The sequence below is a fragment of the Rattus norvegicus genome, chromosome 3 (assembly GCF_021556685.1).
Source record: "Rattus norvegicus strain SHRSP/BbbUtx chromosome 3, alternate assembly SHRSP_T2T, whole genome shotgun sequence".
Taxonomy (NCBI): Eukaryota; Metazoa; Chordata; class Mammalia; order Rodentia; family Muridae; genus Rattus; species Rattus norvegicus.
This window is the reverse complement of record NC_141536.1, coordinates 6,714,654-6,728,063: the sequence shown is the minus strand read 5'-3', so window position 1 is coordinate 6,728,063 and position 13,410 is coordinate 6,714,654. Positions and strand designations below refer to the sequence as shown.

The 13,410-nt window shown below is 51.4% G+C and overlaps 1 protein-coding gene across 3 annotated transcripts in view; it reads right to left on the bottom strand.

Annotated features, from left to right (window-relative positions):
• The window catches only part of Pnpla7 (patatin like domain 7, lysophospholipase), a 79,321-nt gene that overhangs the window by 2,244 nt on the left and 63,667 nt on the right, over nucleotides 1-13,410 (bottom strand). For 2 of the 3 annotated variants that reach the window (NM_144738.2, XM_087648308.1), the window contains 9 exon segments: nucleotides 96-244; nucleotides 844-960; nucleotides 1,506-1,575; nucleotides 1,715-1,831; nucleotides 3,804-3,960; nucleotides 8,958-9,076; nucleotides 9,847-10,029; nucleotides 11,067-11,235; nucleotides 11,934-11,997. In NM_144738.2, the coding sequence (NP_653339.2) occupies nucleotides 96-244; nucleotides 844-960; nucleotides 1,506-1,575; nucleotides 1,715-1,831; nucleotides 3,804-3,960; nucleotides 8,958-9,076; nucleotides 9,847-10,029; nucleotides 11,067-11,235; nucleotides 11,934-11,997 (1,145 nt within the window). 3 annotated transcript variants of the gene reach the window in all.

Sequence of the window (13,410 nt, the reverse complement as noted above, 5' to 3'; positions counted from 1 at the left end):
TACAAATAGGTGACCCAGATCTGCTGGACTCTGAACTTGGGGGACAAGAGATAAGCCCCAGAGAGGGTATCTAGTCCATTTGGTACCAAATCTACCTTGACTTTTGTGGCCAAGGGGTTCCAGCGTTTCCAAAGCAGCCACCATCCAGACAAAGCATCACCGTAGTTGGTGAGGTCCGTCTCGTCCCGGCTGCCAACATCGATGGCAATCACAACCTTTGCCCCCATGGATCTTGCCACATCCGCTACAGAGAAAAAGGTGCCTGGTTACCTACCACCCAGGTGAAACCAGGGTGTGGGGCAGCATTCCAGGAGAAAGCAGATGAGAGGGCTTCTGTTTCTCTTGGTGGCTCCACCAGGGGACCCTCTCTAGTATCCTTCCTGGGCCCACGGAGGCAGGAGATCAAACATCTCAGCTTGTGTGCAGCCATGTGCACAGAACTGTGTTGGAGCCCCTCTGAGAATGTGGCCAACAGGTAGTAGGTGTGGCCACACTCACTCACTGCACACTCGGCACCTGCAGGCTCTTAGCTTCCAACTGTGGGCACAGATGGAAATCAATTGCCCCTGGTTTGTCTCCTTGGCCTTTGCTAAGTTGCTGCTGTGCTAACAGGCACAGCCATATGCTAGGAGCGTGTTGTGCGCATGCGCATGCATGGGCACATGCGCGCTGTGTTCTCTAGCAGCTGATGCCAACCTGACATTTTCTCTTGGCATACTCCAAGGAAAACGTGTACCACCCCAGCCTTTCTGGTGTGGAGGCGGTTGTGGCAGACGGCCACAGGGCAGAATGACCAAAGAACTATGTACCAGCATGGGGGCACTCCCGCGTCTTCTGCAGTACCTGGGAGGTTGTTGATGTAACCGCCATCCATCAGCAGGTGTCCATCCTTGGGGTCACAGAGTGGGGGCATGTAGCCTGACAAGGACATGCTTGCACGGACATACCTCCACAGAGAGCCTGGAGCAGCAAAGAGATCTGGTGGGAAAGGGGCCAGCCAGGAAGAAGCCTTTCTCTGCCCTCTGTGGTCCTTGTCCTGCACTGGAGAATCAGAGCTGTAGCTCTGTCCTCCTGAGAGCGGACAGGTCCAACCTCCAGGGAGAACACAGCCTGGCAGACCTCCAGACCTCTTATCCCCAAAGCGCTTTGCCTCAAAAACAGACGGCATTGAAGTATTCCTCTGTGGTCCCCAGAAATCCCGCTTTGCCCAAGGGAAGACCCTTACGCCTGAGTATACCCCTCCTTTTGCTCCCTTCCCAGAAGCTCCTTTACCCACCAGCTAGCCTTGTTCCTGACTGCCCTGACTCACTGAGAGCTCCTGTGGCAGAGGCACCCTCTACCTTATCTGCATGTGCCTGTGACTCTTGCTTGTTTTGTAAGACCCTCAGTGCCTTCGACAGTCTCGTGGAACCACCTGTCCACACTCCTACACTGGCCTGCTGTCCTAGAGCCGCTGGCCTGCCTGAGCTGACCCTATGGTGCTTTGGGTTGGAGAAGGCTCTCACCATCTGTGTGAACCCGCATGGCAGAGGCCGTGATGTCGGTGGTGATGGCAAAGTAGGGGAGCCACAGGTCCTGTGGAGAGGACAGGGATCAGGAGACACCTCCTCTCACACTGTTCCCTGTCCATCTGGGGACAAATGAACACGGAGAAAGCAAGACAGTACCAAGGCCACTGAGCAGCCAGTGCAAGCCAGGTATGCTGGGGACACACCTCAATCTGCCGGTCTTTGAAGATGTTGCTGATGCTGCTGTTGAAGCCAGTGCCAGAGAACATAGATGTGATTGGGTAGGTCAGGTCCAGTATAGTCTTCACCATTGATGTCATATCCTAGAGACACGGAAGACCTCTACTGAGGAAATCACACTCTGGCCTGTGAGACCCTGCTAAGGCAGGATTCAGGCACAGCACATGCTTTCTGCCTCAGAACACAGGAAGCCAAAAGGATCCACAGGTCCAGCTGCCTGAAATTTCAGGCGAGCACTCTCTGTGAGGCGGAGCGTTAGTATGGGCAAGGGCAGCAGAAGCTCCCAAGGCTTTGAAGCCAAGTCGCAGCCTCACACAGCTCCGTGCCTCCCGTCCTTCCCTCACCCAGCCAGACCTTGAGGTCCTGGGGGCTCCAGCAGACTTTTGTGCTACTATACAGGAGCAGAAGCATGAGGCTGGATAGAGCCACCAGATCTGGGAAGGTTAACTCGGGAAGAGCCCAGACCCTGAGGCTCAGAAGCTCTGTATGGACCTTTCCATAAGACAAGGGGGTGACAAAGGTCACAGGACTAACACAGCTTGAGACAGGCTGTGCCGGGGAGGCTGCTGGACAGATGGCCGCCAATGTCATCCCCAACGTAACCCAGCTCTTTATATGTCCATAGCTCCATCTCCATTGGGCCCAGCAGTAGCTTCCTCCAGGGTGGTGACCTTGGCATGGTACCGAAGCCTAGTTTACCCTCAGGACAGTGGGGGGTTCAGCCCAAAGCACCCTGATACTCTGAACTGCCACAGTAAATGAGCAGGAGGGATGGGAGAGCATTCTCACAGGTCCCGGGCTCCCAGCCTAGAACGGAGCCGTTCATACCAATTGAGCACATTTCCCGGCGGTCACGGATCTGAGAGGCCACCCCCAGGGACTGCTGACATATCACTAAGGACAGCATGCGTCATCCGTGCTCACTCTCTTTTTTGACTGCCACTCATTCCATGGGAGAAATATTTCTGGACAGAGAGCCTCAGGCTTTGCCCTTCCCTTTGTGAAGGCAGCAAAGAGCCCACTCCTCAGCCTCAGCATGAAGGCTGACCAACTTTCTTTTCTTTGAAGAAGGAGAGCACACAACCCTTTGATCCCACGCATGAGTTCGGCAGAGCTCCATTCGCTCCACGGGCGCAGCCCAGCCTCGCCGAGGAGGCTATGAGCAGCCTGCAGGCAGCAAGGAGCTAAGGGAACCTGTTGTCTCCTCTGGCTTTGTTTGATGTTCTGGCTCTGCTGCTGGTGTCCATTTATGACAAGGCTGGACTAACGGGAGTAGTTCTATTTCCTGTGCAGTCTGTAGCCCACACCCAGCCCCTCCCTGGTGTGCCAGGGGCCAGGCAATAAGGAATGCCCCCGAAGCCTGCTGGAGTGAGCCAGGCTAACCGACCTGAAGCTGAACCCCTTCTTGCCTTTGCCTCAGAAGCCTAAGGCACACTTGGGGGGGGGGGGACAGTGGAGGAATTGGGGGAGGGGCAGAATGTGATCAAAATATATTGTATATTCTCAGAGAACTAATAAAAAGGTAAAAAGACATGAAGTTGGGAAGAGGATATGTTGGGAGATTATGGGGTTGGAGAGGGTAAGTGGGAGGTAGATATGACCCTATTGTATTGTACATGCACACTAAATTCTCAAGAATAAAAATAAATTTTAAAAGAGAAGTCTGAGGCTTGTACTGACTGACTCCTGGTCTTGAGTGACTCTCGTTCCCGCTTGTCTTCCTGTCCACTGTAGGTCCTGATGTGGCTGTGCCCCGTTTCCAGAGACTATAGGGACCACTAGCTCCCTGTTCAGTGACATGGCCCTCCATGTTGTCACTAGGTAAACCTCCATCAGTTAAGGCTAGAGCCCAAATCAACTAGCTCCCACTACCTGCCTTAGGGCCACCGTCCCCACCTTCCTCAGGTTCCCTTCTGCCACCTGCCTCTGGCCATCTCCCACCACGTGCCCGGTTCTTTACTGCTTCATGCTCTCCCTTTGCCACACAGGCCATACATGGACCTCCATGCCTGTCTGCTTGAAAGGGAGCCTTCCTGAGGGCGGTTGCCTGCTTACCTCTGCCCACTGCTTGGCCCGGATCCGTATCTGGCTGTAGCTTCGCTCCTCAGCAAACAGAGCGCCCATGAAAGCCCCAATGGATGTCCCTCCGATTATGTCCACGGGGATGCCACATTCTGCTAGTGCCCTGAGGATACCTACCTGGGCACACCCTCTTCACCAATAAGAACAGAGAAAGAACATAAGACCGCAGCCAGGCCAGCCCTTGAGCTCTATGCCCTATAAGGCCTGAGAGGCAGCTGCCCAGATTATCTGACCACTCTCCCTCCTCAGAACCCGGAGTTTGCATGACCACAGACAATGGGGCAAAGAGACGAAAGGCTGAGAGAGAAGTCTGTATATGACTTAGAATCTCTCTCTCTGGAGGTGCCCAGGTGACTATAGGGTCGAAATGGGAAGGCAGGCTTTACAAGGAGAGCCAGGGTGGCCTTGTCTATGCACTGCTGAGTCCACCAGAGCACCAGAGTCTGGGAAAATGAGCAGGCTTTTTTTTTTTAGCTTACTGTGGTTAGGAAAAGTGGGAATGAGAAAACCTAGAAAAAAATTAGTCCATGTGGTTGCTGGGAATTGAACAGGGTCCTCTGGAAGAACAGCCAGTAGCTTTTGACCACTGAGCCTTCTCTGTAACCCCTGGAGCCTTGTTTACATAGTAAGTTCCAGGAACAGAGAGACCAGTTTCCTTAAAAAACAAAAAATCAGACCAAACCAAACCAAACCAAACCTACCTCCTGCTGAGAGAGGCCATAGTGGCACACGCCTTTAATTCTACTACTTGGGAGGCAGAAGCAGGTGGATCTATCTGTGTGAGCTGAAAGCCAGCCTGGTCTACATAGAGAGCTCCAGGCCGGTCAGAGTTAAATACTGAGACCCTTTCTCAAAAGAAAGAAACAACAACAACAACCCAAACTGCAAACAAGCAAATAACAAAAAACAAGAGCTGAAGAAATTAAGGCAACTTGTGACTGACATAGAATGGGAACTATACACAGGATCAAGCCGGGATTACAGAAAAGACATCAGGATCAAGCCTCCCGGGATTACAGACATGAAATGCGTAACTGCAATGCAGACACTGACAAGTGAGTTAACAGCAGGGCAGACGCAGTCGATGTACAGCACGGATCCACTGTCCTGAAATCAGAGCGGCTGTGCCAGCCTCCCTGACACATGTCTCACAGCGGGGACTTCCTGCATCTTGCTCTTTTCCTCAACTGTCCTTTCAAAGCCCACATTTTTGCTTTGTTGACACTTTCTGATGTCTGCTTAGATTTCAGGTCTTTTATGTCTGCTCTTGTCTATTTTTCTGAGACACCATAGCTTGTGCTGGCCTCAAATTCACCATCCTCCTTCTCCTCAATGTCGAGAATTTACTCAGTAAACAATAAACTCACAAGCTGGTTCATTGGCAGCAATTTATCAAGTAGTCCTAATTTCCCAGGATAGCTGGCTGTCCCATGCTCTCATACCAGTGTGTGTGCCTGTGTGTCTGTCTGTGTGTCTGTGTATGTGCGTGTGCATGTGCGTGTGTGTGTGTGTGTGTGTGTGTGTGCCTGCCTGCATTACAGAATAGCTACAAAAGGATTTAAAAGACTTTACTGGAAGTAGAGTCAATATAGATTCAAAAGATCACTGCAGATGGCTAGAAGTAAGGTATTAGCTACATAGTTACTGAGCTGCTTGGGGCCTGGAGAGTAGCAGCACTGAGGGGAGCAGTGCTTAGCCTGCTTGGCAAACTCCGAGGTAAAAGACCCTGTCTCAAAAAGCAACGTAGATGGTACAGGTACCTGAGGAATGACACCCGAGGTTGTCTCTGGAACCACTGCCATGACAAGCACACGTACACACACACACACACACATACACTCACACACACACAGAGAGAGAGAGACAGACAGACAGAGAGACAGGGACAGAGACACAGAGATGCAGAGATAGAGACAGAGAGAATGATGTGAGGCTTAGTGCCTTCATTCAAAGCTGACACTGAGAGAGAACCAGAGACCGAGGGGAAACGCTGGCATAAATGCACCTGGAAAGACTCTCAGGAAGAATAAATAAAGACTTTTCCCAACTCAAGAATAAGAGACAATCTACTGAGAAGACTTCAAATGGCTCCTTCTCAACAAAGGCAGCAAGGACAATGAAAAAGGCGGGACAGCCTGTGAGTGCAGTGTCTGGTAGAACAGCCTGCAGACCAGCGCTGCACACCCACCAGAGTGGCTCCAACAACATCCAGGGTAAACTAGAAAAGGAAACGGAGCTCTCACACATGGCTGGTGGGGTGTAAACGGTATCACTACCCCACTCCTATATTTGTCCAAGAGGAAAGGAAAACATACATCCACTAAAAAAAGATATTGTAGTTTTGCTCCTTATAACTGGAACCAAAAAACTGGAACATCTAAACAGAAAGAAGGCTGCCAAAATCCAGCGATGAGAGAGCATCTTGTGCCCCACCTGGAACGTCACTCTGAGTGACACCACTCGTCAGGCATCACTCCGAGTGGACAAACCTACACACACAGGAAATTCCAAGCAAGCAAACAGAGCAATAAACGAAAGATGTGCTTCTGGCGCCTCCAAGCATAGCACGTTAGTGAGAGAGAACGCTGTGGGAGGAAGGGCCGTCCCCACGTGGCACACGGAACAAACCAGCTGGTGTCACCAGCACTGGTGAGGAGCAGGACAATCTCAAGCCCCAGGCCAGCTTGGGTCAGGTAAAGAGAACTTGTCTCAAAGAAAACAAAATAAACAAAAATAAAATTCAAAGTATTAAAAGATTTTAGTAGAAAATTAAGTTGAAAGATACAATTGAGGAGAGAGGGCTCAGGGGCTAAGAGCTGACTGACTGGTCCTCCAGAGCGTCCGGGTTTATCTCCCAGCACCTACACGTCAGCTCACAACCGTCCGAGACTACAGGTCTAGGGGATCCGACACCCTCTCTGGCCTCTGCAGACAATAAACTGCACATGCAGATAAAATACATACATAAAATAAAATAAGTAAAGCTGAAACATTTCCCAGAGTTTCAATCTCACGCATTTCCAAATGTGGAAGGGCCTTGGGGGACTCCAGTCCTATGGAGACCAGCAGCAGCACTGAGACACCACCACATCCTTTCAGAACAAGATTAAGGGAACCCCGAGTCTCCATAAGCGGAGAGTAAGGGCGGTGAGTAGAACCAGTTATCAGTAATCTCCACAGTACCCAAGCTACACACGCAGTACAGCTGTGACAGAACTTCTCAGAGATTATCTTCATCTTGAATTCTAGGCCTAGCCAAACCCTCGCTCAAGTCTGAGAGAGCAGACGGAAGGTCTGTGGACAGGCCCAGTGCTAACACTGTCACCTCCCACACAGCCTCTCCAGGAGATTTCAACAAAGAGAAAGTGGAGCTAAACAAGGGAATAAAACAAAGGCATTTGTTAGGATGGTGGCAAAGAAAAATCTCAGGTCCAACAGTCAGCTGGAAGAAGATCAGTGACGATGAGGGACTTTATGCTAGCGGGTGTGCAACCCTAGAAAACTCAAATGGAGACGTTCTGGACAAAGAAGCTGTGACTGCTCTGACAGTCTTTGCCAGTATACCGAAAACGCTGGAAATGGGGCTCAAGCAAACACGGCAGTCAGAAATTCCTAAGAAGGAAATAGTGTCAGAGCCCCATGGATAGGATTTATCTCTGAAGGAGCTATCCCAGTGCTGGCTGTCCCAGTGCTGGCCGTCCCAGTGCTGGCCGTCCCAGTGCTGGCCATCTCAGTGTTGGCTGTTCCAGTGCTGGCCATCTCAGTGCTGGCTGTCCCAGTGCTGGCCGTCCCAGTGCTGGCTGTCCCAGTGCTGGCCATCTCAGTGTTGGCTGTCCCAGTGCTGGCTGTCCCAGTGCTGGCCGTCCCAGTGCTGGCTGTCCCAGTGCTGGCTGTCCCAGTGCTGGCTGTCCCAGTGCTGGTTCCTCATGAGGGTGATGAGGACAAGAGACAGAAGCAGAGCCACAGACTAGGAGCGTGCACGAAGAGCCCCACGTGTACATTGTTGGAAGGTTGAACAGAGTTACTTCTGGGGAGTCTGTAGATTTGGCTCTGGGAGGGGCAGGCAGGGGACTGCTTCTTGTACCGTATAGAACCACATCGCTGTTAAGTACACCTTGAGCAAAGTGAAGAATTCAACTGCAAACCAGGACCAGGTCTAGACCCAACTGTTCTTCTAAGCTTCTATTATCCAGAGCCACAGGAGGGACCAGAGCCTCTCGCTACCTGGCAATGGAAGCCGTCACAACACTCCACTGGGTCGGCTTCCCCCAGGATCTCAAGATACAGTGGTGTCACTTCACTACCAGACTGAGCAGAGCCAGGATTCGGCTCACAGAGGCCAGCTCCAGAGCACCCTCTTCCTGGGAGATGTGTGGTCTGATGCTGCCCTTCGCTCACGTCTGGATCACCACTTCATCTTCCCTATGATGCCCTGGGCCCCCACTTCTTTCAGCTCAGAAGGATCAGAAGACAACTCAGGGTAGGAATTACATGGGCTAAAAGTCCTTTAAAGAATGCAGAGACCAACGAACTAAAGGCTATTTCTCTAGTTCATGAGCACATCAGGTCATTCTTCCACTGAGAGTGTATTAAAGTGGGAAGAACTTCATGGGAGCCCAATGGGGAGCCAGCAAATGACAGGCAATGTTCAAAGAGGAAACACATGGCTAACCAAACAAATGCTGCTAAGCACAGACACTCGGATAATACACACATTTTCTGGGGTTGGGGATTTAGCTCAGTGGTAGAGCGCTTGCCTAGGAAGTGCAAGGCCCTGGGTTCAGTCCCCAGCTCCGAAAAAAAGAACCAAAAAAGAACCAAAACACACACACACACACACACACACACACACACACACACACACACACACACACACACACATTTTCTTCTGCCTAACTGGCATCGTGAAATCCAGAACATCTGGGCTATAAACATTCATGTACCCAGATACAGACCATACCCTCGCCATCCATGTGGACTCCTTCCTGAGGATACTAGAGTGGTCCAAGGGTCTCCATCTATGGCACCACACTACCATATTCCTCATGCTCAGGGTAAAGCCAGTGGGAATAACTGTCACCCCCCCACACACACACACACACAGCACACAGTCGGACGGGGACTCACCTGGCTCCACCCCCTCCAAGCACCAAGGCAATGGCATTGCCTGTCAGGATCCGGGCCAGGCGGGAAAAGTCGGAATGACGGTCTGGTGGTCGTTGGAAAATGCGTGTGTACATCTCAACCTGAGAGGAGCCAAAGGAAGACAGAGGTTTGTGCATTTCTGCAGCTAAAACTCTGCATGTCCTATCCTTTGCCTCAGGTCCTATCCTTTCCAGAACACAGCCCTGTTAGCACAAAAGTGTCTGAAAGCATCCAGACTCGCTTGGGGGTGCTGGCAGAAGACAGACAGACCAGGAGGGAGCTTCTAGACTACCTAAGACCACAGCACCCCAGGATGTCCCACCACCAGGATCTCTCCACTGGCCCTGTATGCAGACAGTACCCTCAGGGGCATTCAGTCCTGAGAGAGATGCAGCTGACAGAATGCTGTCCTTTGAGCTATAGGGGTTGAATGGGCTATGGCATGTGGGTACCACCTAGCTTTCACACTGGGCCCAAAGAACTAAAGCTGACCCAAGGAAAAGGTGTCTGCTTCTGCCCCGAAGGGATAGCACAGGGACCTGACCATGAGATCTCTTTAGGGTTCACTATGTGAGGCTCTCAGCCTTGCACTGTGACCCTCAGTCAAGCATAGATTCCTGGGCTCAGGTTCCCAGGTCTTGATGGCCTCTATCTTGTGCCCCCACCATGCTGTGCCTTTCTTTCTTCATCTGCGAGGCAGCCCAAAAGTTAAGGTCATGGTCAGAGTTCGGCAGTTGAAGAGACAAGCCAGTCAGAACCCACAAGCCCTGATGCTAACAAAGGGGGAGGAAGACATTCTGAATATATAGCTGGAGGCCCGAGATGATGTAGTCGGGGCCAAGTCCCTCTGAGCCAGACCACCAGGCCTCACCAGTTTGGGCAGGCTCCTCTTAGAGAAGACACGACGCGGGCAGCAGAGGTGCAAATGGCCAGAACACCAACTGCGCATGTTGAGCCACTCCACTGTGCGGGAGGGTGCTGGGCCCTCCTCCTTGTGCAGCAAGATCAGTTGCTTCTGGGCACGCACGGCTGTGCTCTCCAACATCTGCTCCAGCTGGGGGAGAGTGGGGCCTGGTCAGCAAGTCCAGGCAGGTCTGAGCACTGAGCACAGTTCAGAACCAAGGACATTCACAGAGCTGTCCCCGAGATCTACACTCGATACTTCCCTGATGGCTGGACCCAGACCCAGAGAGGGCAGTGTAGAATGGGCGTTGGGGTTGCTAATTCCCTGACCACATGCTCCACTCAACTGTGTATGCTGGGTGGCCAATATGGCTGTAAGGGCACTCGGGGTACGAGACAGGAGTGTGTCCTGTGTCTCAAACACTACTTTGTGAATGTGTGCTCCGACCCTCACAAGTGGTGCACACCTTCTGGGGAATGGCCCTTACTGAAATGAGAGCTGCAGGTAGACCAGAGAGGAGACGGGAACAACACTAACTAAAATGAAGACGTATTGCTTCTCAGAGCTTTCTTCTCTGGGAAGGACACGGCCATGCTTGCAGCCACCCACAAAGGAAAACCGTGAAAACAAGCAGCACAGCACTTTGGCGGCGTTTGGTAGGGACAAGTAAACCCCTGGGGTCAAGAACTCGAAAGCCTCTGGAGACAACTTGCGCCTAGCTCGTTACCATGAAGGAACTGGCAGAAGATGGCAGAGACACATGGTGGGGCGCTCACAAATGGAAAAATTAACAGTCGGCAAAACGGACCAAGCGGTAGGACCTGTGTGCAAATCCTACTGTTGACGGAAAAGCAAATTTCATGCCGGGTGGAGGTGGCACACACCGTGGATCCCAGAACTTGGGTGGCAGAGGCAGGAGGATCTCTATGAGTTCAGAGGCCAGCCTGGTCTACAGAGTGAGTTCTCGGACAGCCAGGGCTACAGAGCAAAACCATGTCCCAAAACACCAAAAAGTAATTTCAGAATGATATAAAACAGACCCCTGTTTGTGTCCAATCTCTAGGGGTGAATACGGCAAAGGCATCCGAAGGGTGGGTGGGAGACGTGTGGGTCCCCTTCTGAGTACCATTTTAACCAGAGGGAAGATGAACAGGGTTCCGGGAATGCAAGTCCCTCTGAACACTCACCTCACCCAGTGCGGGCTCCTGATCGCCCAAGCCCACGATGAGGATGCAGTCAGCCTGACGAATGCAGCGCTGGGTCCAGGGTGTGAGTGTGCTGTCTGCTTGATACAGCACAATCCGGTGGATGTCCTCCTGCTGCCCCAGCCAGCTGGACAGCCGGTACTCATGGATGCTGCAATACACAGGGCAGCACCTCACCCCCTTAAAGTAATCTTAAACATTTATTCGTGTATTCTGAGTGATCTGTCTGCATGTACACCTGCACACTAGAAGAGGGCAACAAATCCCTTTATAGGTGTCATGAGCCATCATGTGGTTGCCGGGAATTGAACTCAGGACCTCTGGAAGAGCAGCCAGTGCTCTTAATCACTGAGGCCTCTCATAAGCCCAAATATATATATGTTTGGTTTTTCATAACAGTATCTCAGTGGATGGCATTGGCTGGTCTGGGACTCACTCTGTAGGCTAGGCTAGCCTTGAACTTAGAGAAATTGGCCTACCTCTGCCTCCTGATTGCTGGCCTCTCTCACCTTCTATGGGCTCTAAGGCTCCTCCATCCATTAGCTTCCCTCCCACAGAGCAGCAGAGGAGGCTTGGAGCTGAGCAGCTGGACAGAGGTTGGGGGTTCAAGAGAAAGTGAGATGCAGAGCTGCCTGTATATCAAAGAGGCGCCTGCTGTCTCCTGGACCTCTAGTGGTCCCCAAGGACATATATGGGGAGGATAGCTGGACTAGGGACATGCTGTTATGTGCGGACACCAAGACCCTGGGATAATGAGTTCCATCTCAGGACCATGCCAGGACAGCTAAGAAAGAAGTTGAGGTTGGCTAAACTTCTCCACTCGAGACCACAAGGGGGCCAGGGGCGCACCTGTCTAGAGCAGCAGAACCAAGGCGTTGTTTGATGTTGTCACTGGTCAGCAGCAGGACAGGACCTGAAAACAACCATCCATTTCAGAAGTCTGAGCCAGCAGCCACCTCTTAGGAAAAGCAAGTGATCCATTCTTACACCTTGTGCTGGGGTCAGCTCCCTGGGAGGGATAGCTGGCAAGGGACGAGTCAAGCTTTTAGGCTGCCTCTCCAAATCTGGATCTCTTGTTGACATATGAACCAATCCTACCGGCAATCAGATATGTGGACACATGGTGGTGACATGGACAGCATGCAACAGCAAAGCTTGGAATCCTGTAATTGCTCAAAGCCACATCAAAAGTGGCCTGGATCTAAATCTAGTTCACTCACATGCAGGTGACAAGCTTTTACATCCATGCTTCTCAAGTTAGCCAAGGAAAGGTCACATGTGGCTCAGAAGCAAGGCAGAGTGAAGAGCAGTGGGCACCTCAGGAAACGGCCTCACATGGCCACAGGTGGAAAAGGGCCTAGCCATGGGAAAGCCAAAAACAATACACAAGGAGACTTAAATCATTCTTAACAAACCAATCAGGACCTTTATAAATTCAAGGCTAGCCTGGTCTACATGCTTCCAGATCTGCTAGGCTAGAGCCACATAGTGAGACATTGTCTCAAAAAACAAGCAACAAAAATTATTCTAAACAAGTTCTTCCAAGAGTGTGCAATTAAGAGATACTTTGTAAGAGTCTGCCCTCCCTCAAGACAGGGTCTCAAGCTGGCCTGGAACGAGGAAGTTCAAGCAATTGAACCAGCTCTGCCTTTTAAGAAGCTGGGACTGTAGGCAAACTCCATGCATCTGGCAGCAATATCACATTTTAATTAGCAGCCGTTTCTTCGAGGCTCCCAGAATCAGGGACCTTTACAGTTGGAATGTGATTATCACAACTCCAAGTTAAACTGTACATGTGCAGCCAGGCATGGTGGTACCTGCTGTCAGTCAGAGATACAAAGTGAGACCTTTGGTGGCACTTGTCTTTAATCTTAGCACTGGGGAGGCAGAGGCAAGTGGATCTCTGAGTTTGAAGAAAGCGGGGTCTACAAGGTGACTTCCAGGACAGCCAGGCTTCACAGAAGAACCCTGCTGGGGGTGAAAAGGGAGTAGGAACTTTTGAAGCAGGCAAACATGGCCCACTACAGAAGTGAAGAGCGAAGGACAGTAGGTCCATATGCACCTTGAGGCCACTGCTTCTTCAACCTGGACAGTGGCAGGAGATAGGGCCACATATTTTCTCTATCTGTCCCTGCTAAGAGGCCATCCTGCATAACATAATGAGATCTTGCTACACGACATGCAAGTGCAGGCTGGAGGGATGGCTCAATGGTTAAGAGTACCGGTTGCTCTTCCAGAGGTCTTGAGTTCAATTCCCAGCAACCACATGGTGGCTCATGACCATCTATACTGTGATCCAGTGGATCTGTGCCCACTTCTGGCATGC